Source organism: Brugia malayi (assembly GCF_000002995.4).
Source record: "Brugia malayi strain FR3 genome assembly, contig: Bm_v4_Chr3_scaffold_001, whole genome shotgun sequence".
Classification (NCBI taxonomy): domain Eukaryota; kingdom Metazoa; phylum Nematoda; class Chromadorea; order Rhabditida; family Onchocercidae; genus Brugia; species Brugia malayi.
In genome coordinates, this window is record NW_025062477.1 from 13,788,832 (window position 1) to 13,804,103 (window position 15,272).

The 15,272-nt window shown below is 24.4% G+C and overlaps 1 protein-coding gene across 1 annotated transcript; it reads left to right on the plus strand.

Moving 5' to 3' along the window:
- Window positions 1-10,993: 10,993 nt before the first annotated feature.
- On the plus strand, window positions 10,994-12,031 carry Bm8329 (Uncharacterized protein; the record flags this gene model as incomplete). The annotated part of the gene is made up of 2 exons (XM_043081109.1): window positions 10,994-11,518; window positions 12,002-12,031. The coding sequence occupies 2 exons, from the start codon at window positions 10,994-10,996 to the stop codon at window positions 12,029-12,031; spliced, it is 555 nt and encodes a 184-aa protein (XP_042937043.1).
- Between the last annotated feature and the right edge of the window lie 3,241 nt (window positions 12,032-15,272).

Consider the following 15,272-nt stretch of genomic DNA (forward strand, 5'->3'; position numbering starts at 1 on the left):
ATGTGAAAATCATTTATGATTCATCATCATAGGTGAAATAATTGAAAAGCATATAATTTAATATATAAAATAAAAAGAAAAATATTTATCAAAAAAAAAAAAAACTAATAAATAAATAATAGCATTGATTTTTGTTTACTTGTTTATTTGTTTGTTATTATTATAAAAGTTAAATAATATTTCTTGAAGAGTATACCAACAAAAATAAAATGGAATTAATAAAAAATGATTGATACACAATTTACATTCCTTTTTTTTTTCTTTTTTTTTGTTTTATTCAAAAAAAATTTGATGTTTGAATTTTAAAATTTTTAATTAATTTACCTGGAAAAGAAAAAGTATTTTGTAATAAATTACCATTCATTTATTTATTAAATTATTTTTAAATTTGAATTAATAAAAAAAAAAAAAAAAAGAAAGGAAGATGAAAGTCTTACAATCAGAAGAATGAATGAAGCAAATTGTTCACAAATATTTATTTTGTACAAAACAAGTTACTAGAAATTGATTACTTTGCAACATTTTGTAAATTAATCAATTTCAAGCTCTCAATAGTTTAAAATTAAACAAATCAGTGATGTAACGAACATTTTAAAATTAAAAAAAAAAAAAAAATTTTTCAAAATTTAAATGAATAAAATTAAAGAAGCAAAGCAATGTGTTAATAATTATAAATTTAATATTACAGAAGAAAAAATTACTTAATTATAGTCAATGATAAATTAATCATTAAAAAGTGTTATCAATTTCTTATGATAATGTAACAATCTAATCAGAGCAAAATAAATTTCATAAAATATTTTTTTTTTTTTGTAAAATAAATTTTGCAATTTCAAAGTTAGTAAATTTCCTTTTTTCTACTAATAAAAAATAATAATAAGTAATATTTATTATTCATAATAATAATAATAAATGCTATAATATACTTTGGCATATTTATGCTTTCAAAAAAAAACTTTGAATTTTTAGCTTATCAAAAAAAGAAAAAAAAAAATAAAAGTATAAGTAAGGAAAAGTAAATGAAGAAAATAAAATAGCAAATGATAACAATGAGAAAAAAAAAAAAGAAAAAAGGTGAGAATTGAAAAGATAATTTAAAGAAATATTTTACTTTTCACCTCTTTATCAATCAATCGTACTATTTGCAAAGTAATAAATAGTTCGAACAAAAAAGAAAAGAAAAGTCAATAATAACAAATTTCAAAAAATTTTTTGAAGTCATAAGAAAGGAACTCAAAAAAAGAAAAAAAAAAAAGTTTAGAAAAGCAAAAAAAAAAAAAAAAAAAAAAGGAAAATGAAATATTTTACGATAAAGCAAAATTATATATTTTTTAGTTTCTTATTCAAATACTTTTCTTTTTTTTTTTACCTTTCTTTTTTCATTTCTTTTTTTCAATATTTGATTTCTTATATAAATTTTTATTTGCTATTAGTAATATAATGATAGCAGTAATAACAATTGCTAACAATGTATTTTATATCTTTTTCATTTGTAATTTTATAATTTAATATTACTTTTTTTTTTTTTTTGATATGTAATCAAATCATTGATTTGTACAATTTTTGATCTAAAATTTATTGCTTTTCGTCTTTTTTCTTTTCTTTACTTTTACAAATTGATTTATTGCTGCACAGTTCATTTCGAGTAATTTTGAACAAATTAATTTCTAATTTAAAAAGAAAAAGAAAAAAAAAAACAGAATGTAGGCTTTAAACTAAAAACATTAGTTAAACTCTCGTACGAGTAATTAATTCATAGTTAATTAATTTGTTCAATCTTTTAATGAAAAAAAATTTTTTCAAATTTCACTTCTTTAATTTTACTTTCTTTCTTTTTTTTTTTTCTTCCTCTACAATTTATGCGTAATTTTGATTTAAATTTTGATTATTTCGCTAATATTACAATAGTAAAGTTAATTAAAACGTTTTGATTCCATTTTATGCTAATTAAATAAATAAAAATTTTAATGTTCTAAATAATATATATTTTTTTGAGGATTCATTTTTAAATGATAAAAATAGAATTTATAAATTGATTTATAAGAAAAAAAAAAAAACTTGAAATTATTCTAAAAAGTTATACAGAAATAAGTAAACTTAGAGTTTAAAGTACATAAATCTTCAAAAAATGTGTAAAAATCATTTGCCACAATTTTTATTAAACAAAGAAAAAAATCAAATAAATATTTTATTTAATGAATTATTTAAATATTTAATTGATTGGTACTATGTTAATGGTACCTAATGGTACTTAATGATACCATTTTTTCCTTTTTTTTTCGAATTAAAGATTTAAAATTTCATGTTAAATTTTAATGAACCATTTATATTGAATTTATACTGAAAGTTTCAACAAATTTAAGGTTTCAAATTTTTTGCAGCAATTTGAAAATGAAAAAGTTTGTTCCAATAACACATTTTTTAATTTACACTGTTTATATGCTCAAAAAGATGTATTTCTTTCAAATTCATATAAATAATAGCTAATAAATATTGTGAATAAAAAGAAAACAAAACGAACAATTGCATAGCAATAATAATAATTTTTAAAGTTTGTAAAATAACAATAAGAAATTAATAAGAAACAAAAAAAGTTTTAAAACTTTTTTCTTTTCTTAATTCAGAAATTCATTTTCAAAATTAAAAACTGAAAAGATAGTGACGACATTTCGATAACAAACCGAAGAGGAATGATTAATTTATCAGTGTGTCTGCAACAGAAAAATTTTTTGAAAAAAAAAAAAAAAAAACATATCAGTGTTATCATTATCATGATTATTCTTATCATCACTCTCATTGCACTATTATAATCACTTGCAATTGGTAAGTGAAATAAAATGATTGTTTCTGCACATATACAATTATTGTTATCATCATTATCATTATCATTATTATCGCTAAATCGTTAAGATTATAATCATTGCTGTTATCATTATCGTTATCATCGTTTGCGAATAAAAAATTAGGTAAGGCAATCATTTTAACATTGCTAATATCAGATTATCATTCTTATCAGGTTTGATTATCTAAAACTACTTACTTCGCAGTGTCATCCATATTTCCATCCATAAAATTGACTTTTTTGGAAGGTTTATTTTTTTTTTAAAACAGTATCAGCAGTTTAATCAACAAAATGTGTGATACTGAATCGATGATTCATTCAATTGTGTGCAATTGAACAGAGCAAAATAAAAGTAATTACTGCATGACAGATGCCAAAAACTGAAATTGTAAACTTTGTTTGAATGACAGTTTAAAATTAATTATAGTATAACAATTAAAAAAATTAATTTAAAAAAAAAACATTAAATTGGAATAACATAATTAATAATAATACTAATACTAATTTTTTAATAAACAATTCAATAAATAAAGTAACCTGTGACCTAACAGTCATGCCAAAGCCACGTTTATCAACAACGATGGCAGTTAAAAATGCTTGCAAGATAAGTGCCACAAATGAATTGAGACCAAATATTAAGCCATAACTTTCACAAACCATTTTTTTAGCCAAATTCCATCTGTATTAATAATCACTAATTTATAGCTATTCACAATATCATAAATAAATAAATAATCACAATTAGATCTCACAGTTAGTCATCAATTCGATGAATCATTCAGCACATAAACAGAAGCCTTTTCCCATTTCACATTTCAGTGCTAAAACGTGAGGCAATTTATGAGAACCATTGTGACACGTGACCATGATTACAAGTTATATGTGACTGAATTACGGCTATGATACGTGATCATGATTACAAGTTATACGTGGCTGAATTACGGCTATGACACGTGATCATGATTACAAGTTATACGTGACTGAATTACGACACGTAATCATGACTACCAGATGTACGTGGCTGAATTACGATTAGGACACGTAATCATGATTATAAGATATACGTGGCTGAATTACGTAATCATAAGATATGTTGTCGTGACTGATTTATGATTGTCGAAAGTTTCCTCACATCGAATTCTAAAAGGGAAATAACTTTTGCGCCCACGCATTTAACTTATCTTCCTGAAAAACAGAAGAAAAAAACGTACTGCGCAATTGTTATCATTACTTGATAGAGTGTGCGGTAGCAAATGTAACAGATATACATTACGTAAATCGTTTTGGCTTTACTGAAAAGTAGTAGTAAAGCGCAATCAACGCTTGAAATTAGTACCAAAGCCGCCTCGCCCCATTTGTCCCAATCAATCGATATCATATTCATCAACATTATTGCGATCGCAGCTGCAACAAAATAAATCTACACGAAATCTCAATTATCCGAGTATTGCAACTTCATTCATCTGTGACATTCCATTTGCGCCCTTTTTGGAACTATTGGATTCATTAATTAGTGAGAGCACATAGAGAAAACAATAAAATAAAATGTACGAATCACAAAGTTATCAATTGGAAATCCCAAAATGTGAGATTGGGCAGTTTATCATAAAATAAACTAAAAAAGTTTGATAAGTATCATTTGGCTTATTTCAAATTCTTTTAAAAAAAAAAAAAAAAAAAGTTAAAAATGCTTTCTGCAAGGTATGCAAGTCATTATCTGCTGCATTGTATTGTGCAAGTAATAATGAATATCAAATATGTCCGAAGGTATTATAGCAGTAAAATTTAATTTATCAAATATTTAGAAAGTATTTAGAAAAAAAAAAAAAATTGAAATAGCGCAATATAAAAAGCTTAGAAGCGGTTGGCTTAATTCTAATTCAATTATAAATAAGAATACATTAGCCAAAATAAAGATTATTTAATATTAGTTACCCAAATTATTTCTGCTAATAATTCAAATCTATTATAATAAACATACATCGGCCAAAGTAAAAATTATTTAATATTATTTACCTAAATTATTCTCCAAGAAAATTGTGCTAATAATTTAGTATATGGATGATTTGCATAATTTATTTGATCATCGTCGAGAATTATAATTCCTAATGGCTCTAAAATTGATCATCATGAACTAAATGATCTGATCTGATCTGTATTGGCATTCTTGTTTACAAAAGTTAGAGTATATATTTTTTTTTTTTTTAGTCTCTCTGTGAATTTTTGATTTTCTTTTTACACTGCTTACTACTTTACAAATTACTTTTTTCTCAGTTTCTTTTTTTATGTTTACTCAATTTCAAATTAGTTTAATCTAGAATTTTAGACAAATTTTTTTTTTTCCAAAAATTAGTGTTACTGAATTGCACTTTGCATATTTTATCTTATTCCAAAATTTTTTTTAAAAAAAAAATTTTGGAAAAAAAAATTGATCGTAGTAAGAAATATAGAAAAAGAGTGAAAATAAGAGTAATAAACAAAAATTTACCGGAAACATCATTTTTCAGGTATTTTTCTATAGAAAATAGAGAAAATGCAACAAGTTAGGATCAATACATTTCGATTAGATATGATTTAGATATTTTGATTGGATCGATTTGATCAACAACTAATATTTTAGTAATTTTAAAAATTATTTCCATGTTTTTTTAAACTAAAAATCATCTTATTTAAATTTAAATTGATGAATGATTCATTTTTTAATTTATTCAATATCGCTAACAATGATTTAGATACAAATGATAATCAAAATAGATATGAAAATGAGTATAAATTTAATTATAACAACATAAAATATAAACAATTCATTCATTCATGTTCAATTAATATAAATCAATTCAAGAATTTTAAATTTCAAAGATAAATAAACTTTTTGTGCTGCTCGTTTTTCTCATTATTTCATTAAACTTTTTAACATTTAAAACTACAAACTGTCAATAACAAAATTCAACAAAATTAGAGTGCAATTTAAAATTTTTTTTTTTTTCAAAAGTATTCTATTTAAAAATGAACGAATATTTTAACATTTTTGTAACAATGATAACTGAGTTTTTTTTTTTTTTTTTAAAAATTTTAATGTTTGAATTCATTTTAATGATACTACAAACTATCTATGCAAATTTACTCATTAGCTATACTAACTTATTTCTTTCAAATTTAAATGAGTAATTTCTTCTGCTAACAAATCCAATCTGATTTGTTGATATTTTCAATGATTGATATTTATTTTTTTATTTTTTGAAATGTTAAATTAATTCAGTGCCAAATAAATTTGTCCTTTTTCTCTTTTCTCTTTTCTGCCATTTATTTATTATTAATCATTTCAGTTGTGTATCTTTTCAACTTCATTTATAACTATGATCGATTATTTGTAAACATATTATTAATTTATATTGTTTAATTATATACCTGTAAGCATGAGACAATGATATGTCATTTCTCTCCCATTCCTAATTCTTCCTTTCTGTTTTCATTCATTTTATCACCATATCATTTTTATCACTATTGTTATCACTACTACTTGTATTTTATTTATAAAATACAAATTATAGTGACAGAGTTGTCCTTTTTCTTCAATGATTAAATCAATTTGTTTGTTTTATTCAATATCGAAATCTCTCTCTCTCTCCCTTTCTCTCTCTTATTTATTTAGTTCTAATGTTGTCTTTTCAATTTGATGATTAAATCAATTTGTTTGTTTTATTCAACATCAAAATCTCTCCCCCTTTCTCTCTCTCTTTCCCTCTCTCTCTCTCTCTTTCTGCCTTATTTATTATTTATTTTATCGAATATATTTCATGAAATAATACTTCAGATCATTGAAACTTATCAAACTTATCAATCTGATAATGTCAAATGATTATTTGTCAACCTTTGTGATATACTACACTGATAAGTTCAATTTCTCGTACTGATAAAAGATAATTATTTCATAGAATTGAATGCTTCTTTAAAATATTCTCAACTACAATCAAAATGAAATTTCATTAATTTTATTTTCCAATTTATATTTAAAATTTTTGAACCATTTGAATAAATCAATAAATTTTTTATTTTTATTTATTTTATTTATTGTATATTTATTTATTTACCCTTAAATTTGAAACAAAAGAAATAACTGAGAAATAGATCAAAAAACAAAAAAGATAACACAAAATATCGGAAGATAATCAATCAAATAAACAAATAAAGAAGAAAAAAAATGCAAATTATGAAAGAAATGAAAAATGGAAAATAAATTTTAAAATGAAAAATGTTGATTTAAATTAAAAAATTCATAGAATTAATTATTCTACTTTTATTGGATAAACCCAAATTCACTTACACAAACAAATTTAAGGGTAAATTCGAGGGTAAATTTAAGTGTTCTTTCTGACTTCATCGCTATATTTGTTAGCTTTCCTTATGACATTTCTATCAGAGACAATAATAAATAAATAATGCAAACTTAGTAAAAAAAGGAAAAAAGTACTTATCTGGTAGTAATTAGAAGATATTTGCATCAAAACACATTGAATTTATTATTTCCTTCCCTATAATTTTAGAAATTTGCATGAAAAATGTTTTATGCTATATTTGTCATCAAAATGTATTTCTCGATTATTCCGAACAAATATTTCTCGACTTCTCGATTATTCCGAATAAATATTTCTCGATTTCCCGATTATTCCGAATAAATATTTCTTGATTTCTCGATTATCCCGAATATTAATATTTTTCGATTTCCCGATTATTCCGAACAAATATTTCTCGACTTCTCGATTATTCCAAATAAATATTTCTCGATTATTCCGAATAAATATTTCTCGATTATTCCGAATAAATATTTCTCGACTATTCCGAACATTAATATTTCTCGATTTCTCGATTATTCCAAATAACTTTTTATTGACTTTGAATTTGAGCTTCTTATGCTAATCTCTTTTGATGATAAGAAGTGAAATTTCTTTTCTTTTTCTTGCAAATTTCCCCATTTCTTTTTCCACACATCAATTTAGCATCATTTACACGCATTGTCTTCCTAAAATTACTTCAACACCTGAAATTATTTCAGTACTATTCCAGTACTTTGCTTATTTATTATAGAGGTGTACTTTTTTACTTTATTTTATCAACAATTATCAACAAAAACACATCAAAAACATAAACAATAGCAAACAAATAATTGATCAATACAAAAAAAAAAAAAAGAAAAAAGTAAAAATGAATTGGAGAAAATGGAGTGAAAAAAAATTTTTTAATGATTAAAACTCTATCAATTCTAAATCGAAAAAGTTAACAATGAAATGAAAAAACTTTGATTTAAAAGGAACAAAAAAAATTTAATTCATGAAAATAAAAGCAATTACAATCTATCATTGACAATTTTTTTTTTCTTTTCTTTGAAATTTAACAATCTTAAAGTTTGCTATTAAACACAGAGAAAATAAACAAGATATAATGAAGATTAGATCAGATAATTCCATCCTAATGAAATTCTGCGCCAAACAACTGCGACAAGATAAGAAGTATGACTCTAAGTAATGTCAATGTCAAACTAAGTTGTGACACTTTAGCTTTACATTGACATGATATATTCAACCAACTTTTCCAGGTAGCAATTCGAGAATTTAGTGATATGAGATTAAAACTATGAAATTCCTATTGTTTAAAGTATTTTAATAATTTAAGTAAATGAGTAACTCCTAAATTTAAGATTAGATGAATTTTTTTCTCAGGAAAAAAAAAAAAAAAAAACCAAAAAATGTTCTGAATTACAGTTAGAGACAGAAATACTTTTCTGAAGAAAACATCAAATCAGACTACTAAGTGGAATTTTCTGTGATAATTTATTCTTTTGAAAAAAGACAAACTAAATTCAAATTTAAAAAGTATGAAACATAAATATGCATCAAAAATCATAAAAAATATTAGAATAAAAGAGAAAGCATTAAGTAATTTATAATTGCATATAATTTTCTTTTATAATTATAGTATAATTACTGGAAACATACCATAAACATTGGAAAAATAATGTAATCACATAAACATAAACATAAACAATGAAGAAAGTAACAAAAAACATCAAAAAATTATTAGATTGAATAAATCGATAAAACATTTTGATCACTTAATTTTGCTAGAATAAACTAATCGATCTGTATTCCGGCAAACTATTCCGGTAAAATATACAATCAGTTGTAGAATAATTGAAAATTGAGAGTGCTGGAGGTAGAGATGACAAATTGCTGCAAATTATGTATGTTAATAATCCGTAAACAGTTAACAAAACAAACATCAAACAATTTTTGAAGGAAATCAGGAATTCAGGAAATTTCATATCATTTTTTTTTTTTTTTTTGATATCAGTAAGAAATTTACATTAGCTGAATAAAAATTTAATTAATTTAAAATTAAATGATAGAGATACATTCTATGCATTCAATATAAACACATTACTAAAATGAAATAAAAAGTAAATGATACATCGATAGATGTGATTATTTTTTTTTTTTTAAATAAAATTGAAATCTCCTAAAGATAGACTTATATATCTCTGATAATTAACTCTAATAATTAACAGTTTCAAAAAAAAAAGTTACAATTTACTCACAATAAAATTAACTAATATTAAACATCAAAAAGTCATTCCATTTGAGTTTATCTATAAGAATTATACAAAAAAAATATTATCTAACAAATTTCAAATACATTATTGATTAAATGCATATTCAAGTAGGGAAAATCCAATATTAATTGCAAAAGAAAAAAAAAAAAGAATCCCAAATTAGTCCCAAAAAAAAAAAAAAAATCTCACATCTGCGCATATTAATAGGATGGGCGGTTTTGACATTCACAGAAGAGATATGCGGCGCTCATTGTATTTCTCTTTTTCCATGGTGATGGATCTACAATTTTTTTTTTTTTTTTTTTGTTACAGTTACAATTTCATCAATTATGATTGATAGTTTTGCTTATTTTCTTTAGAAATTTTCAGAATTGTTTTCAATTTGGCATTTCTTTCCTTTTTTGCAAATTAATATTGAAATATTATCTTTTTCACAAATTTTTATAATTTATGTTTCTTTAAGCTCAATAAGTTTCTCATTCCTTAAAGTATAGATTAATTTAGAATATTTTATGTTTTTAATCAAATATGTAGTTTATTTGAGTCATGATGCAAACACCAATGATCATTAGAAGTACTCGAGAAATTGCAGCTATTTACAAATTAATATTTATCAAAAAAAACTAAAACGATTTTTTCTTTCTTTTTTCTTTATAAAGTTATTTTTAAGATTCAATTGTAGTAAATGCAAAAATCGAATTACTTTATATCAAATCCTCATTAAACCTTTATAAACGATTAATTTAAATTATATTAAAAAAAAAAAAGAATATTTGTAGACAATATATTAATGTCGAGATTTATTGTCTAATATCGAATATACATATTCTAATTTAAGATTTATTATCTAATATCAAATATACATATTCTAATTTAATATCCTAACCTAATCTATACGTCAGGGATGAGAAATTATTAAATTTACTTTTACAAATTTACGGAAAAGACGGAATTAAGATTAACCTAATATTGAAAAAATGCATTTTTAATTAGAGAACGTTCAACATTAATTCTCAAAGAAGAGAAAAACCCAAATTGAAAACAAAAATTCCAACAATAATATTACCAAGAAGATAAGTAAACTATCAATCAATTATCCATTGCCATGGAAGAAGAGAAATGCAATGAGCGCCGCATAATCTCTTCTATGAATACCAAAACCGCTTATCCTTGTAGTATGCGCAAATATCCAAAGGAGTTTTTTTCTCCTTTCTGATTATATTACAATGACATTTCATCTTGTTTTTGTGCGCCAGAGGGAATTTGCCTTCTATTCTAGCAAATTAACTGTTTCAATGTCACATACAATAAACTCTCTCACACTAAATTTGCATAACGATAGGATTAAGTAGTACGTAACACATAGTAATTCGTCACATCATCCTAATGCGCCTCTACCATTTGACAATGTAACAAGACCGCCCAATTGAGATTGCATGTGCAAATTTCACCACAATGAAAGACAGATTTATCACTTTAACGACTTGTTGAGGAGAAAAAAAAGAATTCCTTGGTATATCTGCGCATATTAATTGCGCGCATCAATGATTTCACTATGTGCAGGGAGTGAGGCGCTTACTGTAATTATCTTTTTTGAAAGGGAAAGAAGGCGCTCATTGCAATTGTCTTTACCCTGGGCGATAGATCTACGATTTTATCTTTTTTTTGCCAGAACTTCGTTAGTTGCGATTGATTGTTTGCTTATCATCGGAGTTTGCTCATCATCGGGGTTTGTTTATCATCGGGGTTTGCTTATCATCGGGGTTTGCTCATCATCGGGGTTTGCTTATCATCGGGGTTTGCTCATCATCGGGGTTTGCTTATCATCGGGGTTTGCTTATCATCGGGGTTTGCTCATCATCGGGGTTTGCTTATCATCGGGGTTTGCTCATCATCGGGGTTTGCTCATCATCGGGTTTGCTTATCATCGTGGTTTGCATATCATCGGGGTTTGCATATCATCGGGGTTTGCTCATCATCGGGGTTTGCATATCATCGGGGTTTGCTCATCATCGGGGTTTGCTCATCATCGGGGCTTGCTTATCATTGGGGTTTTGTTTATCATCGGGGTGATATTATTGTTGAAAAGTTCGGGGATTATTTCCAATTTGGGATTTTCTTTTATTTTGCAATTAATATTGGAGTTTCCCCATTTGAATATTCATTTAATCAATATGTGCTATGTTATACTGAAAATTGTTTGGTAATAATACTTTGTGTATAATATCTTAGCTTCTTATAGGTCAAATGGGATGACTTTTTGATGCTTTATGTGGGTTATTGTTTTGCTTTTTTAATCTCTCTGAAATATGCAGAATTAAAATTCTCAATCCACTTAACATCAATTTCATATCAATGTAGAAGGAAGTGCATAAAGTTTTCCGAGAAGATTGGTTTTTTCCAAAATTTGTTTTAGTGTTTGTTTTATTTACTAGTTGTACATTGTCTTTTTCAATAATTCACTTATTAGCAGCAGCACAAAACATTGAGATAAATAAATACTAGCTGATGTGCTACATTTAGTACCTATAATTAGTTTTATCAATTTACAGGTGTTTTGGTTTTTATTGGTTGAAAATTGATTTATTATTAAAAATAACTCTCTAATATTCAAAAAAAAAATAACTCTCTAATATTAAAAATAAAAAATAACTCTCTAATATTCACTTCGCTGATTTTTTTTGAAATTCTCTGAAATTATTTCAAATATTTTCAGTTAGATCCTTTATCAATTAGTTTTTCCAGTATTCCAAAAACGGAGTTTTTCTGTTTTTCTCGAGACATTAGAATAGCAACTTCAGATTGGAACAAAGAGTTGACAACAAATCATTGTGACAGAATATCATTAGTATCAGTTATACCTTAATTTGATAAAATCACATTACTGATTCATTTCCATTCGATTTAGGTAAAAAAAAAAATTGCATAATTACTTTATAATTAAGGAAAAATTTTTTTGGTTCAAGTCAATTTTGCAAGAAATATTAAGAAAAACAAGTAAGGCAAATAGAATAAGTATCAAAAATATCAAAAAATTGATCAAATGATATGTAAAATTGATCAAATCACAATTGATCTTTCTAGGAATGCAAAATTATATGTCTATAAAAACTAAATTTCCCGAGATATGCTGCTGATTTATGAATTAACTTAGAAATTTATCATTTAATACTTTGATATTCTCATGAACGTTTGCATTCTCCTCGAGAGCTATTTGAATTATTTCACTTCTGAGCATTCGATTTATCAATTTTCATTGTTCATTTGAAATTGTTTAATTAAGACGAGTTTTTTGATAACAATATGGTATTTAATACATCCAAAAAATAGCGATCATAGCTTTGCACTCAAAAATTCTTCTTAAGCTGTGACTGTGACAAATCAAAGTGACAGCTAATTTCACTTCGAATTTCAATTATTTCATTTTTTTTAAAGTTACATTGAAAACGAAATTTCCAAGTTGTAGATAATATAGCAGTTTTGAATTTTATTTGTTACAAAAAAAATTCAATTTACTATTTTGAAAATGATTCTGTTTTTTTTTTTTTTTTCCCGTTTTAACATTTCATTTAATTAGATGAAAAATTATAGCAAGCATATATTGCATTTGATTCATCCAACAAAGTTTTTGAATGCTTAGCTTTAATTTATTGATCGTAATTTCTTTTTTTTGAATTGGATTTTTAGGTTGTGATTTATAATTTTAATTCATTTAATACCTGGTTGTCTTCTATTTAGTTAATTGTCCTTTGTTTAGATAAAAAATTTGTTTAAATAAAAAAACAAAAATGCAAACGTAGGAATTACAGCGCAATTTTCTTTCACTGCCACTTTCAATCTTTTCTTATCAATTGAGAATATAAGGAATTTATAAAGAATGTGTGCTGTTAAGTTACTGTATTCTTTCTCTTTTTTTTTTTTTTCGAATATAGTAGAATAGGAGAATGTGTACGAGAAAGATTTCTATTAATGAGGAATTATCATTAAATATTATCAGTGATAAAATTCAGCTAATTCTTTCTTATTTTAATTATTAATTGTTTCTTGATTAGCTTTTAAAACCAACAGTAAGAATCCAAAATAAATTGATGAAAATGCTTGTGAGATCAGTGATTATAATAATTCGAAACAATCAGTGATTATTTATTTATTTTTTTTTCATTTTCAATTATTTCTATTTTGCGAATATATTAATTTACCATTTGTTTGTTCACACTTTTCTTATCAATTATTTGAATAATTGATATCAAAGTACAATCTTATTTCTTTTCTTTTCCATCACTGTGACAAAATTTTTGTAATTTATTTTGAGGAAAATATAAAAATGCGAAATATTAAGGTATTAGGAAAGAGCTGATAAGAAATAAATAAGCTTATCAAATTGATTATATGTTAATTAATTAATTTGTCATTTATTGATTGCTTATAGATTATTGTTAATTTATTGATTTGTCGCTTGTTTATTGATAAGCAATAAAGTTTGTGTACGTGTTTACAAGTAGAACACGTTTCCGTCAATATTTGCAACACGTTGAAATTTGTAGTATAGTGAATATAAAGTGTGTTTCAAATTGAACGGTTGCGGGTTCTACTCAAACAAATATTACAAGTTTTACAAACAAAAATAATTCTACAAAAAAAAGAAAAAAGAAAAAATCGCAAATTTAGATCTATGTATTGTAGTTAACGTGTGATTTCACTTCACGTAAAACGTGAAAAAAATTGGACCATTTTTTTTTAATTTTATTAAAATTTCAAAAAAAAAAAAATGATGTAAGGAGAACAATAATAATTTAGTAGTACTGTTATATCAAATGGTAACAATTCTCTACAATCAATTCAAAATTAAAAATTTTTAAAAGTTTTGAAAATATGAAAGAAAAAAAAAAAAAAAAAACGAAACAAAATACCTTGGGAAAATGCATGGTAAGTAATAAAAGTGTCGGAAAGTACTTTGACTTTTTGCTTTTTTTAGACTTTTTCTCTTTGCACAGCTAATTAAAACAAACTAAATAGCTAATCGAATGCAACAACAATAAGTAGTTGAACTAAGCAAATAAAAATATGTAATTAGTAAGCTAAACAATGCAATAACAATAATTTTTCATAATTCAATCTAAAACTATAATATCTGAATTTGTCATCGCAAATGTCATTTGCTTAATTTCCATTTGAAATCAAACAAAATTATACTTTGCACCAACTTTTCTGCTTACTCTCCCTGTTGCTTTGTCGTCATAAATCTTTGTGATTGCTCAGCAATTAAAGAAATATTTACCAATAAATTGCTCTTTAAAGTTTTGCAACTACATTTAATCACAAAAGTGAAATTCTTTTTTTCTTGCAGAATGAGTGGATTAGTGAAATGGCTAGAAGTTGATAAAATTTTTATCAAATCCTCAAAAAAAACTTAAATTCATGCAAAGCGCAAAAGTCTTAATCGCCCAGTAACTATTCGTAAATTTCAGGATAGATACTGAGAAACATTATCATATCACAAACAAATACCAATCAGTTCATTCTAAAAGTTTGCACAAAAAAAAAAAAAAAAACAAACAAATGAATAAAAGTTGCCTCTAATTAACTTTAAATTAACTACCTCAAGGTAAATTGTCAAAGTAAACAAGTAAACTAATTGCCGAAGAATATTTGAAACAACAACGAATAGTTAAGTATAAAAATTTTCTCTACTGATTTGCTAATTTATAAATGATCAGTGTAAGCTTAAGCTATAAATAAAACATATCGTTGATAAAAAAAAAAAAAAAAAAAAATCAAAAGTATAGACAAAACAAACATACCTTAAGAAAAAAGAAAACAAAT